Source organism: Prionailurus viverrinus, chromosome C2, assembly GCF_022837055.1.
Source record: "Prionailurus viverrinus isolate Anna chromosome C2, UM_Priviv_1.0, whole genome shotgun sequence".
In the NCBI taxonomy this organism is placed as follows: domain Eukaryota; kingdom Metazoa; phylum Chordata; class Mammalia; order Carnivora; family Felidae; genus Prionailurus; species Prionailurus viverrinus.
In genome coordinates this window covers 29,385,497-29,403,395 of record NC_062569.1, presented here as the reverse complement: position 1 = coordinate 29,403,395, position 17,899 = coordinate 29,385,497, and the positions used below count along the sequence as shown (strand labels likewise).

General features: G+C 39.8%; 1 protein-coding gene and 1 long non-coding RNA gene across 6 annotated transcripts in view; one reads left to right on the top strand and one right to left on the bottom strand.

Annotated features, from left to right (window-relative positions):
• Positions 1-17,899, bottom strand: part of TMEM108 (transmembrane protein 108) — a 366,497-nt gene that overhangs the window by 80,664 nt on the left and 267,934 nt on the right. Inside the window, exon 4 of one of the 5 annotated variants that reach the window (XM_047876366.1) lies at positions 7,255-7,408. The exons of the other annotated variants lie outside the window; for them this stretch is intronic. Coding sequence (XP_047732322.1) covers positions 7,255-7,276 — 22 coding nt within the window. The 5' untranslated portion in view covers positions 7,277-7,408. The remainder of the gene's footprint in view (positions 1-7,254; positions 7,409-17,899) is intronic. 5 annotated transcript variants of the gene reach the window in all.
• LOC125175624 (uncharacterized) overlaps positions 6,565-17,899 on the top strand; it is a 115,312-nt gene continuing 103,977 nt past the window's right edge. Inside the window, exons 1-2 of the long non-coding RNA XR_007155906.1 lie at positions 6,565-6,642; positions 7,181-7,257. This is a non-coding gene — a long non-coding RNA (uncharacterized LOC125175624). The remainder of the gene's footprint in view (positions 6,643-7,180; positions 7,258-17,899) is intronic.

The following is a 17,899-nucleotide window of genomic DNA, read 5'->3' as shown; positions in this document are numbered from 1 at the left end:
GGCCATGAATCAAGACCTAATAGCCTTGCAAGAAAGTATTCTTTCTCTCCACAGTTCAGATTACCCCAATGGGAATTTATGTAGGACTGTGTCCTCTGTCAACTCAAAACAGGGAGTGGAGTAGGAAGCTCTTCTGGAAACCTATTCTAAACAATCCAAAAGAAGATCATTCTTTGTTTATGAAGAAGCCATAAACAACAGTATTATTGTTTGCAGTTATTTATAACTACAAGCAGCTTAAATGTTAAACAGTATAAAAGTAGTCATATAAAATGTGAGAAATGCATAGTGGTCATAAGCACAGATGAGCTTATGCCTATCTCTACTGCTCACTCACTGTGTGAGTGAGTGGGCAGGTTATCTAACATCTCTGAGCCTCAATTTCCTCATCTATTACACGAGAATAATAGAGTTGTTGGAAGTGTGAAAGGAGTTTATATTTATCAATATTATGAGGATGAATTAATATTTGTCATAATATTTATGTACCTGGTACATGGGAACACTATGTAAGTATTTGATAAAGTTGTAATTTTCCAGATGGAGAAGTTTGCAGTTTTTTCAAAGATCATTATCAAGACTCTACAGTGATGAGGAAAATGGTTATAATAGAAAAGGTCCCATGAAAATTGTAAATGCTCTATGTAAAATATGAATATGGAAATTCATCAAGAAACTACATAAAATGGAGACAGTTGTATTGTGATTGAGGAGATCTGTTTTCTAGACATTTTGTATAGCTTTTGTAAGTTTTAGGGAATCTTGACAAGGTTTACTAAGGAGTGATGGGATAGACAGAGGGGGACATTCTTCTTGAGCCTCTGGTTCTTCTGGCAGAGTAGGAGGAGTTGTCTGCTGTACCTAGAATTAATAGAAACCTACTCATAAGAATATCTCCAAGAGAAAGATAAATGGGGTAAGAGGTTTCAGTAGCCAGGAACAGAGAAGAGGGACTAAAGCCAGGGGGCTGGCACTTCCTTTCTACCTACCTATGACTCACTAGTGGGGTGGTCCAGCGGGGAGGGGTGGAGCTTCGAGCATCTTTGCAGGTTAGATGGATAAAGACATCAAAGAGATCAAAACATTTGAGACTTACAAGGTGGGGATAAAAAACTTTCATTAGTGAGGGATGTGCCACAGTTGGTGAAATAACTCTGACAACAGAAAGATATTAACACGCACATCAAACATCCTTCTCTCGCCTCCTGTGATCTTGATACCTTATCAGACTTTACCAGAAGGGCAGCTTCCCCAGGATAAAGTAACAGGGATGTAACAGTCATGCCTTAGATGTTCATTCCAACTCTTTTTATTTTCCCTTCCTTCTCATAAGCAAAGATTCTCAAGGCTAGAAAGAAACCTTAGAGATTGCCACAGCCAGTGGCTCTCAGGGTTGGCCCATGGCCTATAAAAGGTCCATGGTCTTTAAGAAGTAGCAGCTCTGGGGTGGGGCCAGGATTCTTCATTTTTTTTTTTTTAAGTTTATTTATTTTGAGAGAGAGAGAGAGAGAAATAGAAGCACGAGTGGGGGAGGGACAGAGAAAGAGAGGAAGAGAGAGAATCTCAAGCAGGCTCCACACTGCCAGTGCAGAGCCCAACATGGGGCTTGATCCCACCAACCATGAGATCATGACCTAAGCTGAAATCAAGAGTTGGAGGCATAACAGACTAACTCACCCAGGCACCACCAGGATTCTTCATTTTTAATCCCTCTCCAAAAGCAGGTTGAATCCCAGTAATGTGTGTGAATCCTAAATGATCTAGAGTATTTTAGTTATAGGGAATGACTGACCCAAAGCTTTCCCTTTCTTCTACCTCTTGGTTACTTTCTATTTTCTTCTCCACCTTTACCCTGCTTCTGTCTTCTTCTACCTCTCTCAAAATCCTTCTTTTCTGAGCTGGGACTGGCATTTTAACTACAAAAATGAAAATATCAGTTGGGGGAAGGGAGGCTGACAATGTACTGTCACTAACAAACATACTGGCATTTTTCCAACATGGCCCAATATCCTGACATCTGTCTCATGCAGAGAGAAGTATGCCTAAGCCATGCACACATCTGTCCTGGCAACTACACAGGGACACAAATTAAACACTCTAAATTAAATTCGAATGAGCTATATGCCTAATGAGCATTATTAGTGTGTCTGCATGCATTTAAGAAAAAGCTACTGCTAGCCTGACATCATTCTGACCCCCTTTAGAGACCAAAAGGATCTGAGGTTCAGCTCAAACTGGGCCTTGTTCTATTGTCTTGATCCGGTATCTGAGGGCTAAGCTTCCCTCTGACCCCCAAGAAAGTGAGGATAGCAGACAATAACAGGAGTCCATCATTCTCACTGGTTTGTATCCTCTTTTTTCTTCCCACCTGATGAGAAAGCTGTTTGCTTAGAATCTATACCTTTGAGTCAGACACACTTTCAGTCCATCTTAGTTTCTGGCAGTTATCCTGATACTCTCCCCATGTTTGTTTGTGACCTTTCTATGCTGGACCTTAGCCTCACTGTCCATCAATGGCCCCAAACAACCCTCTGTCCTCCTCCACTGGCCCTTGCCACATCAATGGCCTTGGCTCAGGCAGGTGCCTCCTTCAACCTGTCCATCTCCATACAAGAAGTGGGACAGAGATCTGGACAAAGTGAAAATGAAATGCTCAATGAAAATGTTTGATCATTACTTTTTATTTTTTTAGTCTAGCAAATTGGTATTGATAATTTAAAACTTACATGATACTTATTGGTTAGCCTGGCTACTTGATATTTTGAGTTCTGGAAACACATGCAGAAACGTGATTTCTTTGTGCATCAAATTTTTCATGCATTGTGTGTGAAAATATAAATCCCCATGAGAGTTCTAAGCACCCTGCCTCCTGTGTGCATAATTTGTCTTAACAATGTGATGGTTATCTTACATTTAATGAGCTCAAAAAAATCAAGGGTTTGGGGGGCAGATACTCTGGGATTTAAATCCTGACTTCACTGTTTTGATGGCTTTACGATTTTTTTTTGGCCTGCATTTAATACTTAGTAAAATTCTTTTGAAAATTTAAACATGACTAAGAGAAAGCCAAGAAAAAAAAAAAAAGGACTTTTGTTAATGTTTGAACCAGAGTGTTAAGAGTGAATACACCACTTGGACATTAGAAATGTAAGGAGCAACAGGAATAAAAAATAAGACAAGGGAGAATTCTGGAGATAGTCTGGACAAGAGCTCTTCTCAGTCTTAGAACACTCTGTCTTGTTCTTTCACTGTAGTAAGAGGGGTTGTGCCCCTACAGACAGCCCCATTACCCTTTGCTGCCTATAAAATGTTTTTATTCAGGGGCCTTGGTGCACTGTACATCCCACACCATGTGGTTTTCTCTTCTTTAGTGGGCCCAGCTGTACTGGGGGTGTGCTAATCCAATAGCATCCTTTCTATCCTATAGTTCTTTATCTCTCTGTAGGGGGTGAGGCAAAATAGTGTAATCAAGTTGTTCAGCAGCCAGTGGTGGCCCTAGCATTGAACTTATTGCCTCCCTCCTGGTTCTTTCAGTGTCTCCTGGGGATAGGAAGAAAGCTCCTGGGCAAGTCATTGCATACTTGTGCTCTTCATGAGCAAAGTGAGGGGGAGGGTTTTCTAGGTAACAGTAATAATAATGACTAACACTGACACTGGGCTTTATAGTTCATATAATGCTTTCAGGACATTTCATTTCATGCTTACAACTTTCCAGGCGGGTATATGTGTTATCGCCAACTCCATTACAAATAAGGCAACTGTGGGTCAAGGCATTACCTAATGGGACCAAGATCACAAGGTTACACAATGGCAAGCAGGTATGGAACCAGAGCTCTTGGGGACCACTTCTTCATCCCTCCCCTCTAGAGGAGTTGCTCTCAAAGGCTGCTTCCAGATCCCAAATGCCAGGATTCTCAGGGTACGGGGCACACTGTTTAGTTTTTGCAACAAAAATTTTGGATAACTTATTCCAATCTCCAGACTTGTTTTATGAAACAAACATGAGAAAAGTATTTACAATCTATATGCTAATTTGTGATCTTAGCATCCTAAGTTTTACCAAATTCATCATTTCCCCATAATTTGTTATAAAAGTATATAATGGGGAATAGCTGAAAACACAGCCTTTAATTAACTTGACAGATAAACCCCAAATGGTTTTGCCCACAATCATACTACTAGTGTTGGTGAACTCTGATTTTAGGTAAGGGTCTACACTATTAAGTTGGTGGTTCTGCTCTCATTAGGCTGAAATGGCACATACATCCATTTCTTTAAAAACAATTCCTCAGGAAATAGTAAGGACATATGGATGCTTAGAATCTCATAAATTTTAAATTATCCCAATTGTGAATCTTTCAACATTATTAAAGGGAATGGGTTGGACCATCACTTCCTGAATTTTACCATCTTTGTAGCAGCCATTTAATAAAAGCTCATGTGCACCTAATTTTAATTAGCTTCTATCAATTGGGATAGAAGTTTAAAAAATCAAGCAAGCCAATAAGATACATCTCAATATTGCTACATGGGAATTAATAGATTCAACCCTTCTGCAGATAAGAGAATTATCACAGGGGGCAAATGTCCCATCTCCAGAAATAATCTTTATACCAGTATTTAAATTAAAATTTCCAGAAATAATCATATTTGAAGGAAGTAGAGAAAATATCCTTAGATGAGTCATCATGTAGTGATGGCTCTGTGACATAACAGTGTGCGTTTCTGTGGTTCTACAATTTCTTTTGGCTTCTCAACTCTAAATTGGATTTCTTTTTTAAGACAACACAAAAAAGGTGGTTTCACTTTTTATTACCACATTCTTCTGAGAAACTCAAAGAATTTTAGAGCCATGTTGCTAACAGCTCAAGATAGCTCTAGGATTGGAAGATTTTTACTGGAGGGTAAAACTTTCTTCCATACGTTTAATATTATCACGTTCTTTCTGCCTAAAGATGCCCTGTATTTTTCTAAAGAGGAGAAATAAAAATACTCATTATCCAAAATAAAGGACTTCTAGTAAATTAAATTCATTCAAGTCACATCAAATAAGGCATAGAGGACTAAACCCTTCAGAGAGTGGAACAGTAATATTCAGACATAAGAAATCCAAGATCTTCTGCATATTAGTCTGGTCTGTTTGCCAAAAGGATGGCAGTGTTCCAATCTGCAGCATCTCCCCTTAGTGCACTGAAGCTGATTTCCATGTTACCAGCTGCTGTTAGAAGTAATTCTAAAATTCAAGTTGACAATTTCTTAGTTCTTCAATTCTACTCTAATTGAGATGATGGGCCCTGCTTCCAACCTAAACTAGATCAGACTCTGTGATATAAGAGGAGCCTTCAATTATGTAAAAAAAAACTATATACAAGATGTGGGTGTATTCTACTCCCATTTCTTTTAAGTGGAAAAGGAAATGAACTTCATCTGCACAAAGGATACTCATGCTTGATGAGTTAGCCAGTGAAACCACTCAATGTCCTTCTCAAGAAGGAACTAAAAATAAGGGGTCCTAATTTATTAGGTGCTTGAAAGTTGGCTCTGGCCAGCTTCCTGGACAGGAAGTTGGCAAGATGAATCTTTAAAATCCATCCCATTTCAGGAACATGTATTGTGCTAATCTTTGGCCTGAAGTGCATCCAATCCAATGCTGGACAGTGTCCAAACTCATTCATTTAACAGCCGACATTTGTTAAGGGTTTACTATGTGCCAGGTCCTGTGTTAGGCTTGGGGACAGATTGGAAGAAGGTTTCTGCCTTTGAGGGGTGTGATAAACGCTTTCATGGAGGGAAGTAGTAATTTCAATAGGAATCCGAAAGAAAGCATGACTGGCTTCATCTGTGGATTCGGTGTTCAAGAAAGCTGGGGGCCAAATCCTTGGATAAATGGCAAGTGGTCTAGATGTAAACATTATCCATGACAGTTAACATTTCTGAAAGGTGCCTATTGGTAAATTGATTCTTCTTAGTGTCTCAGAAAAAGCAACTTATCTGTGGAGATTGAATTACTCAATGTTCCATTCCCTATTATTCTTAAGAAATAGTACCATATCTGTATCCCTTTTGTCAAAACTCCATTCATGTAAGATCTCATCTGTTATTCCTGGCTGAAGAAAGCAAAGCTGACTAGAATTCCAGTCTTATAAAAAAGGAAACTGAGATGTAGAGAAGATACTTTTTGGTTAGGTTGTTTGGCTGAGGTTAAATAAGTGACATATGAACCATAACTGGAAGCCAAGTGTCACCTATCTCAAGTCAGGAGCTCCTTACAAAGCTTTGTTTGATAAAATTGACAATAAATTCATAATTCTACAATAGGGAACTATGGCTAGGGCATCTGTCTGAGCAAAGGAAGGAGGGCCTTGGTGCTTGAGAAAAACTTGCCAGTTATGGGCAGGCTAAAAGTCACACTAAGTTACTGCAAATTGTAGAGCACTTTGGGGTGAGTTCCTCCTGCCTGATGCATTTTATAAGTAGCTGAGTTCCAAGTTCCAGCCATATTGTTTCTCTCTCTTATGATGACAATCAGTGCCAGAACAAGGAACAAATAGGAGGTAGCTATGGCAGGATCAAAGGAAATCCTGAGACCACTCCAAGACCTCATGGGGCCTAATGAGGACTAGGGGAGGAACCCACCACCTGGTAAGGCTGAAAGCAGAACCGGAAGGGAGCTTAGCAGCAAAACTCTTATTAGAAGAAACCTCATTAGAACCCTAATATTTATAAAACAGCTTCCTCCCCATTTGAGCACTCTTTTGGAGCACAGTTTGAAAATGTGCACTTCCTTGAACTCCACCCCCCTCCCCTACTCCCTTGTTCATACTTACATATGGTGTTCTATATCCATGCGTAAAATAATTCTCTTCTTCCCTTTGCCAATCTGGTAAATTTCTACTCACCCTTTAAGATCCCCATTAAGTGTTTTCTAACAGACTCATCTGAGGCACTTGTTAAACATACAAATTTGGGTTTCGTCCCAAATGTATTAAATCCAGATTTATGTTGTTATTGAGCTCCTAGGGGATTCAGATGTACGGTTAGGGTTGGGAACCACTGCAGATCCTGCTTTGCAAAATGGTTTTAACAAGAGATGATTTATAGTGGGATTAACTCCAAATTTGCAGGGGGGGGGGGGAGAAGGAGGTGGTAGAGAGACAGTCTGAGTCTATACCTTGCCAAGAATCTGGGGCTGATCAAGGCCAAGATGGAAAGCAAAGAAGCTGGAATGGCACCAGATCCCTTCAGGAAACCTACCGGGTAAGTTTGATGGCTTCATTAAGGACACAGAAGTAAGACAATAAGCTCAGCAACACAGGATATCCAGAGGGCTTATAATCAACAAATCTGCAATTTTCTCTTGGGCAAGGCTCAGGGAGATTCCACAGTCCATGAAGGTTGCAGCTGTCCCCTAAAAAAATTCAGTACTGATAAACTTTTTTTCTTCTGATATTTCCATTTATAAGGTTTTTAGAGGGTGCCAAGAAGGAAAACAACCCACTGCTTGTTTTGACTGATAGTTCTAATTGCTATTAACATTTTCAGTATTGACTTCTGTATGTTACTCAAGGTTCAAAAAAAAAAAAAATCCCCTTATGGCCCTCTACTCTCATCTTTGTAAAACATCTCCATACAAAACCAAAATATTGTTGTTATACGAGCAGCTGTATTAGTATACCATTTAAAACATCTAAGCATTTTAGCTAGTGCCATTTAGCATCTCAATTCATGATAGCATAACTTTTTTTTTTTTAAACAGTTTGTTGGCTTAAACAAGTCACTTTTTTTTTTAATTTATTGTCAAGTTAGCTAACAAACAGTGTAGTCTTGGCTTTAGGAGTAGATACCCATGATTCATCACTTCTTATTTGCATAAAATCTCTGGGTCCTTCTTCATTTCTCACTGTAACTGAGGTACAGTACTGAGCTGGTATGATTATTACCTTTGTTTCCTTATTTAAGTTTGGGATCCAGTGGAGTGAGGTAATCCACAGAGAAGAAAAGTTATACACCATTTTTCTTTTCCTTTTCCATGAATTACTCTATCTGATGAGGCCAGTTCTCATTAATTTTCTATTTGTTGTACAACGTCAGGGCTCTGTTTCTGAATCAGTTTATTTATTTATTTTTTGGTAAGAGGTAATTAAGTGGCTGATAGTTTTCTTAACTGTTTCAGGTCTTTACCAAACTGTTAGCTTAGTGAGGCCTTCCCTGGTCACCTTGTCTAAAATTTTACCTCCTCCCTACCCTACTACATTCTTATCCCCCTGGTTCTGTCCCCTTCTTAGCACTTATCATAATCTAATGATGTTTACCGTTTGTTTATTCCGATTATTGTCTGTTTTCCTCATCAGCAGATAAGCCCCAGGGCAGGAATTTTTGTCCATCTTATTCACTGATGTATCCCCACCCACCCCATCCCACCCCCACCCCCCAATGGCTAGCACAACACCTGGTAAACAGTAGGTACTGGTTGAATGGGTAAGTGAATGAAACAGGTTTTTTTTTTTTTTTTGTAAGTTTTATTTATTTAAGTAATCTTTACACCCAATGTGGGGCTTAAACTCACAACCCGAAGATCAAGAGTTGTATGTTCTTCCAGCTGAGCCAGCCAGGTACTCTGACATTGTCTTGCTTTTTACGAGGAGGCTGAGCTAGCATAGGGGACAGACATTTAGATGTTCCATGTTTCAGCTTCTACATCTTTGGCAGTGTAGTGTAGGGATTTCCCCAAACTTTGGTTCACAGGGCACTTAGGCCCCCAAAGCTAAAGTACTTATGTCCTAACAACTCAGTAGCTGTATGAAATGAAATCCACACCCATTGAAAGAAAAATATTTTAATTTTATTCTTTAGTACCAGAATTATTTACTAATGGGGTGTGTGCATTACTGGTATTGTGCAACTTCTCAAACCTCAGAATCAGATTGCATACTAGCACCCTCAGTCCTTGTTCCATTTTGATTTTTCACATGGAACTTGCTTTTTACCACAGTGCTGAAAAAAAAAAAAAACCCAGCTTCACAAGGTATCATCATAGGAATTCAATGCATTCTAATGTGGAAGCTGAATTTGAGCTACCGGTTCAGATGGTATCTGACAGATGTGGAGTACTGCTGTGCTTCCATCCACAATTTATTTTTTTTTATTTATTTAAAAAAAAAATTTTTTTAACCTTTTATTTTTATTTTTGAGACAGAGAGAGACAAAGCATGAACGGGGGAGGGGCAGAGAGAGAGGGAGACACAGAATCGGAAGCAGGCTCCAGGCTCCGAGCCATCAGCCCAGAGCCCGATGCGGGGCTCGAACCCACGGACCGCGAGATCGTGACCTGAGCTGAAGTCGGACGCTTAACCGACTGAGCCACCCAGGCGCCCCTCCATCCACAATTTAAAATATCTTTCAGTACCCCAGCTATTTAGTTCACTGATGCATCCTGAGGAGTTTTGGTGCAATTTCAGAACAGTGGGTAAAGCAACCAGATGCATAGCTTTTGGAGTTGTGTGAACTTGCACAAGGTTTCCCCTCCATAAGGAAAATAACAGTATCTACCTCACAGTTTTTGTTTTGCTTTCTATTATTGTGAAATCTTAAACCTACATGAAAATACATACAATAAAGCCATGAACCCTGTCTCTTGTCACCAAGTCCCAAGAATCAGTCACTTTTGGCCAACCTTATTCCAGCCATACCCCGTATACCCTGTTCCCTATAATTAGGATGTAAATCCTAGAATTTTGCCTGTAAATGTTTCAGCAATTTTTTTTTGTGGAAATTGTGTGGAAATCAAATGTGGAAATTGTGTGGAAATCAAATTGTGTGGAAAATGTGTGGAAATCAAATGAGTTAATATGTGCAAAGTATTTAGCAGAGTGCTGAGCATCCTGAAGTGTTAGGTATTATTACTGTCACCTCAGCACCAGTAGCTCTTCTATATGTGAAGCACTCAGTACCTCCTCTCCAGGGATGTGTCATCATACAAGCAGAGACTGATGTGTTTTATGTGATTTTCCCCAATATAAAGGCATATCCATGACCACAGGGAATAGGGCTGCTGCAAATGGACTTACAATCAGATTTTAGCAAACACTCTTTTCATAAAGAACTCACCTTGGAGAACACAAGCCATTTGCATGGCATCGGATGCTTTTTATAAACAACTATGCCACATCAAATATAGTCTGATTTCTTGGTTCTAGGTAGAAATATTCTCTGGGTAGGGGAGAAGCTTAAGGTTTTTTTTTTTTTTTTTTTTTTTTTACCTCCTGGCACTTCATATGTAGCAGGGTTTTGCTAAATTAAGTGTATCAGAATGCTGCTAATCTATTACAGCACAGTTATGGAAAAACTGGGAAAAACCAGTTTAGGGAGATAGGTCACACCTTCATGAACCACCATGCATACACATTTGATTGTGAGGGGCACAACTCCTAATTTATCCCGCCGTTCAGCTATGAAGTATACAAATGACTGTAAGGGCAAGAAACAACCTCTATTTTCTATCAATGATTTCACATAATTCTCCTTTCTCTCCTGGGGCTTGATTAAAATGTAACTGAAATTGTTCCCATTTCAGGGCTTCTAGGTCCATCATCCTGAACCTAGCCTAAGGCTCCCCTGTGAGTGAGGAATGATGCCTGGAACATTAAGCACTTCTCTGACTTCCATGCCACAGCAGCAAAATTCTCCATTTAGCTCTCCTGAATTTGCTTGCTGTGGAACCTAAGTGATTATCTGTGTTCAACAAAGTTGAACAGATTATTGATTTGTACTTTTTGATTTAAAGTCTATTTGGTTTACTAATCTGAGAGAAGCCCTAACTAAAATTCTTTGGGTTTTACTTAGCCCAAGGGGAAAATGTACAATCATCTATAGCCAGCATCTGTTTCTTTAGGCAATGAGTGTATCTTAGACTGGGAGATTGTTATGAAATTTTATTAGCATATCTTCTGTCACAGCATTCATTTCATTACAATCTGCTATCAACATTACATCAAAATTTCCACTTAGCTTCTCCCAAAGATGACTAGTCATTTCATAAAAGGAGCAAATGAAGGGGTGCCAGGGTGGCTCAGTCGGTTGGGTGTCTGACTCTTAATTTAGGGTCAGGTCATGATCTCACAGTTTGTGGGTTTGAGCCTCGCGTCGACCTCTGTGCTGACAGTGCAGGGCCTGCTTGGGATTCTCCCTTTCCCCCTCTCTCCTGCTTGTGTTCTCTCTCTCTCAAAATAAATAAAGTTAAAAAAAAGGAGCAAATAAAAATAATTTGGCAAACAGAGCAAAATGGCTAGAAGTAACTCTATTAACTTCCATGTAACTCAGGAGGGTGAGGACGCCGTAAAATCACATTTGTCAGTAGCTTGTTCAGGGAGTAAATACATGTGACATATTGTGTTACATACTTGAATACTCTATGGTACTCTAACAGTTTTTTACAGGGTTAATGGAGTCACTGACTCATAAATATACTCAGCCTTGATCAACTTCTAAAAAGACCTTATAAATAAGGTTTTGGGGGAATTTTAATCCATATTCTTTACCAGGGACCTGCTCATTATCTCCCAAACCTCACTACATAAAACTGTCTGGAGCAGGTGAATTATTAAAAATGCCAAGAACCTTCTTGCCACTAACACTCAGTTCCAGGGCCAGTGAAACGGGGCTGTGGTGGGATCTGAGTCTCCTGCTTGTCCAGACTTTCTGTCTACTTTTAAAGTAAAAAAGAGGGGCGCCTGGGTGGCGCAGTCGGTTAAGCGTCTGACTTCAGCCAGGTCACGATCTCGCGGTCTGTGAGTTTGAGCCCCGCGTCGGGCTCTGGGCTGATGGCTCAGAGCCTGGAGCTTGTTTCCGATTCTGTGTCTCCCTCTCTCTCTGCCCCTCCACCGTTTATGCTTTGTCTCTCTCTGTCCCAAAAATAAATAAACGTTGGAAAAAAAAATTAAAAAAAAAATTAAAAAAAAATAAATAAAGTAAAAAAGAGCACAGGATTCAATGCTAGGACTGAAAAAATAGTAAATACTCAAATGTGGGTATCAATTAGATGAAAATCTAAGAAAAACACATGGTCAGAGAAGCAGGTAACAGAGTTTACATTAATAAAATGCAATCCTTCTCATATCTGCTCTGTCTTCTGCTTTCCTGGTAAGAGAAACTTTTTTGGTGACTAAGGCAGTGGTGATCTAGTGACCTACCTGTGTATTCACTGCATATACAGGTATACCAGTGTATTACTGGATATGCACGTACGTTCAAGACTGCTTAGTGGCCAGGGTCAGAGGTTTCATTATTGCTTTGTTCCTTGTGCAGCTGTCCTCTTATGTTCCTAGCCTGATACAGGCAAGATAACGTGGATCACATCTGGGAGTCCCTTTCAGGATCATTAAAAACCCAAGTGTGGTAAATTCAAGATGACCACAAATTTTCTGCTATTCTTCCCATTGAGAGGGGGAATCTAACTTCCTTCCCACTTAAATCTGAGTCTGAGTGACCTGCTAAACAAGAGAATGCAATTTAAGTGATTCCTGGGACTTCCAAGCCTAGGTCATCTGAAGCTTTGCAGCATTTGCCTTATCTTGGGACAGTCTTGTTGGGAAACTTAAGCTTGTAGCTAAGAAAATCCACTGCCATGAGACTGCTGTGCAGGAGAGGCCAGATGTAGGTACTTCAGTTGATAGTGCCAGTTGAGCTCAGCTTTCCAGCCCTTGCTGCTGAGATATGAGATATGGTTATTGTTTGAAGGTGCCAAGTTTTAGGCTGGTTTTTCACACAGCAGCAGATAAACTTAACACCACAGCATGACTGCCCCTCCTAGAATTAGAGCCAAGTGGTCTTGGAGGAGAATGGCTGGCATGTTGTTAAATGTATAAATGAACTGGGTCAGCCAAGGGCTGGTCAAGGTCACAGCTAGTCTGGAGGAGACCACTGAGAGTGATGATGGCTTTGTTGAAGGGAAACCAAGACCCATGAGGGGTGTTAAGGAGAGTGTTCAAGAGGAATCTGAGCATGTAAGGTTTTGTCTGATTGCTGTATAGGATGGATTACTTCAGTGATTTTGGGGAGGTATTAGGAGAGGAAGAGATCCAGAAAAATGGTTTTAGTTCTCCAGTTTGAATACTAAATTTTTTAAAAGACTGACTCTTTTCAGAGAAGAAGGGAAGAATGGGGCCAGAGAAAGAGGCTATAAAAAGAGGTGCTGTAGTCCCTTACCTGGAATATCAGGAGAAGTGAGCAAAAGGAAGATGACACTGGGGTGTATGCGGGGATCTCATGAAACTAAACACTAGCAAGTTGGCCATGGGATAAAGTAACCACTCATTTGTGTGCTTGGCATAGTTGCAATTAAGCTTGCTATTCTGGGGTAATTATTAAGAACATTCTCTTTCATTCTTGAAAAGTGTCTGGTTTTGGATAATAATGTGCTTGCCTTAGTTCTGGGGGCCTGTGTGGCTTAGTGGAAGAGAGTTTGAACACACTGTATCATTTCATTTAGATAACAGAAGGGGTTTATTGACAGCTGTGGGATTTTACTAACTAACACTTGTCTTCAGATTTGATATTTTGTATGTTCACTCAACAAATATTTAATGAGGGGCTCCTGGGTGGCTCAGTTGGTTAAGTGTCTGACTCTTGATTTCGGCTCAGGTCATGATCTCATGGTTGTGAGACTGGGTCCCTGCCTTGGGCTCTGCACAGAGTGTAGAGCCTGTTTCTTTCTCTCCTCTCTTTCTCTCTCTCTCTCAAAAAGAAAATTTATGACTGCCTATGTTCTTTCATATGTGTGACTAAATTCCTGGGGAAGGTAGGAATTAAAAAGTCTTTTAGGATTAGAAAAGTTATCAGAGGGGATCCCATTGGCTAAGATAGCTTTAGGTTTTGGTGTATCCCCTTTTTGTCCCTTGGCTCAAAGAGTATTGCTTGTTATAGAAATAGAAAACTAAAAAGACACAGCTAGACCCCAAAACAAGATACACATATCCATGGGCCAGAAATGGAACAGAAAGGTAAAGCATTGAGGAGGGCTTAAGCCACAGGCCAGCAGGACATCCAGTCTGGAGGCAGGCAGCAGGCTGAGATGGTAGCCCAGCTATGGCAGGGCAAAGGGTCTAGTAATACTCAAAAGAGCTAGGGACAGGAACCAGGCTCATAGCTTGAGGTCAGGGTCTCAGGGGATGGAGGAGGGAGGCTCTTCTGCTTGTGAAAGTAGAGTAAAAAAGTGTGTCATTGTTAGCTGCTGCTTGGGGCTACAGTTTTTAGCAGGTGGGAAGTCCAAGGAAGAAGAACAAAGTCATGGTCTGATCAGTAACTGACCACGCCACCCACATATCTTTCAACATTCATAATCTGTCTCTGTAGCAAAAGCTTCAATGTACCACTTTAAGATATAGTTCTAGACTAGCATACTGGTGGAGAGCACCGAAAACCACTAAACAGGAAAGGAGGAAACCACACAGAGAGAACTATCTCCCATTTACAATGAACCTGCCAATCAAAATTCCAAAACATATGAGGAAACCTAATACCAAAAACAGCAATTCGATTTTGAAGATATTCTAGATCTGTGTTATCTATTATGGTAGCCACTAGCCACATGGATTATTTAAATTTAAATACAAAGCAAAATCAAATAAAATTCAAGCACTCAACTGCCTCATGTGACTAATGGCTTACCATACGGGACTGCTGAGATACAGATAATTTTCTTCACTGTAGAAAGTTCTATTAGATAGTGCTGTTCTAGATGAAATATTTTTAGGGAACAGTCTAACAAATATTTTAAAGGAAATATGTTTATGATGCTCTAAAGATAAACAAACTAGTATCTTTCACTTGAAAAACAGAATTTATAATACAAAGAATGCAAAAATAAGACAAGAATAAGAAAATTTACCAATTAAAATATTGGTAGTTAAATTCATTAATTGAAATACATTCATTGAAATGAAAAAAAAAACTCAATACATTGAATAAATCTTAAACAGTGATTCAGTAATCAGCGAATTAGAAGACAAAACCGGAAGTAACCCAGGTAGAGCTCAAAAGACAAAGTGAAATATCCTTACAAAAACTAGCAGAAAAGGAGGGTTGTAGATTATTTTTGGCTTGAATAAGTCAGGGTTTTGGCATTAATTTGAGATAGTCTGAACAGCCAAAAGCAGTAATTCAGAAAAATAACATGTGAAAAAAAAAATCAAAAGCCATTTTCTGAAAGAGATAAACTGAAAACACCTAGCCAGTCACTAGGTAGCATTGCTGTCAGGAGCCACTGGAGCTGGGACTCAGCACTTCCAGAACTGTGTGGGCTGTGACCTTCCAGGCTGCTGGAGCAGAACTGAAGCCAGCAACACCTGCCCCATGTAAAGAAGGTGAAGTAGGAATGTCAGCTATCACCTGGCAAAAGCAGCCATTTGAGGGTAGACTGAGGGGAAGAAGGAGAATGTATTACTAGTGCTTAGAAACCAGTTTGCCTGAGAGAGGCAGGAAGATGATGTCGATGCAGAAGGCCAAACCCATGTCAGCCCTTTGAACAGTCTGTTCTGTGCATACACCAGTAGGACTCTGGGAAGATCTGGGGAACAGGACATCCATGGAGGGTAGAAGGGTAGAATGAAAGGCTAGCCCTGCAGAATTCAGCATGCTTCCAACCTGCTGGTAGGCACTGAGGGAGCTGCCAGAAGGTGCTGCAGCAAAGGGTACAGGAGAGCTGGGAGGGATGTGGTGTGTGCAGCAAGGATTAGATGCTGCCTCTCTGGTTGTCTGGGAGCTGAGGAGACAAAATGGGAGGATGAGAAAGACATGGCTGATGGAGGCAAGTGAGCCTACCTCTCACCCTTGAATACCATGCAATGTTTAACAGCACCCTGGCCAGGAAGACTCCTTATCAGAATGCTCTAGAATCATGCTGTCCAGGATGGTAGCCATTAGACACATGTGGCTAGTCCACATTTGATATCTGAAAACACTCTGCACAGGTCTTTCCTCCCATATCTCTTGATTTGGAGATGTTATTGCCAATTTTCCTGGGTCCCTGAGAGGCACCATTTATATGGCATATGGATTATAATTTTCAAAAACACAGTAAGCAACACTACATACCACATACAATTGTACCTTTTTTTGAAATTTCCAAAGACACATTAGGAACTTGCAGTATCTCACTGCCTTTGTTACAAACATCAGTTATCAGCATATGATACTATAATTGCTAACGGTGTAAGAAATTAAGCGTCATCTGGATTGACCCCATGACAGAACCTAAAAGGTGTTTTTGGAAGAGTTCCCTGATTTTAGCCTCTTGTTTGTCTCATTCTCAAAAAGCAGAATAGAGAGAAAAGCTGATCATAGGAGCTTTCTGATTGCCCAGATTCTGAAGAAATAGTACTCTCGTAATTAAATTGTAAGGAGTTAATTGTATTTAAATTGTATTTAAATTGCACAGTATTTGAGAAAAATCTGTCACTTCCAGAATTCACTCTGAGAACAAAACTGAAATGACAGAGTAATTAAAAGCTGAAATGCAGATGTTTTCAGGTGATTCTTGTCCAGGTTGGAATATAATGGCTTTTTACTTTCCAAAACTTTTGTTATTTTCCTTCACATGGGTGGGTCAGAAATATAATACCCAATTCACAAGGTCCCGGGTTATTACTCTGAGAAAGGGCAAGCAATTTTTTCCCCACTTTTTTTTTATTTGCTTACATCCAGAGGTGGACATAAATCATCACCACCTACTGCTTTATAAAAATCCTTTTTAAAAAATTTTAATTGCACAAAATATATTCCTATTATTTTTTTGAGTATAGTTGACACATAATGTTACATTAGTTTCAGGTGTACAATTTAGTAATTTGGCAAGTTTATGTTATGCTATATTCACTACAAATGCAGCTACCATCTGTTCTGTTATATCGCTATTACAATATCATTGGCTATATTTTATATGCTGTACCTTTTATTCCTGTGAGTTATTCATTCCATAACTGGAATCCTGTATCTGTTTCTTCCCTTCACCCATTTTGCCCAACCTCCCAATCCCTTCCCTTCTGGTAACCATCAGTTTATTCTCCTTATTTATTGGTCTGATACTGCTTTTTATTCATTTGTTGTTGTTTTAGATTAGATTGCACTTATAATATCATTATATTCTTTTTTTTTTAACATTTATTTTGAGAGAGAAAGAGAGAGGGAAAGAGAGAGAGGGAGGGAGGGAGGAAGAGAGAATGAATGAGCAGGGGAGGGGCAGACAGGGAGGGAGGGAGAGAATCTCAAGAGGTTCCATGCTGTCAGCACAGAGCCCCATACGGGGCTCCATCCCATGAAATGTGAGCTCATGACCTGAGTCCAAATCAAGACTCGGCTGCTTAACCAACTGAGTCACCCAGGCACCCCTGATTATATTCTTAATGTTAAAAATCTAACTAATGTAGAAAAAACAAATATTCTTGTTATTCTTCTTATCCCCATTTACCCTGCTGCCCTGAGAAAACTGGTTACCTATTTTTGTGTCCTTCCTGAGAGACGCTGCCTCACTTACACACCAACCTTGAAATACATAGTTTAGGTTAACCTTTCCAAAAATATTATAGCATTGTTCAGTTTTTTAAATTTATCCATATCTTTTGGACAACATTCCACGTTAACACCAAGGAATCTTACCCCTTTTAACTGCTGGGTTGTATTCCCTTTCATATTTATTAAACCATTCCTCCCTCTATGGGCACTTAGGATGTCCTACTCTTCACTATTACAAATAATGCTGCAATGAACTCCACCTTTTATAAGAAGGCTGAATGGAGACAGAGACAGTGAACACAATCTTAACTTTCCAACCAGTAGGGAAAAAGAAATGAAATTATGATGGAAATGCACAACACTGGAACAAGGATATATTGGCTAACTGGTGCCA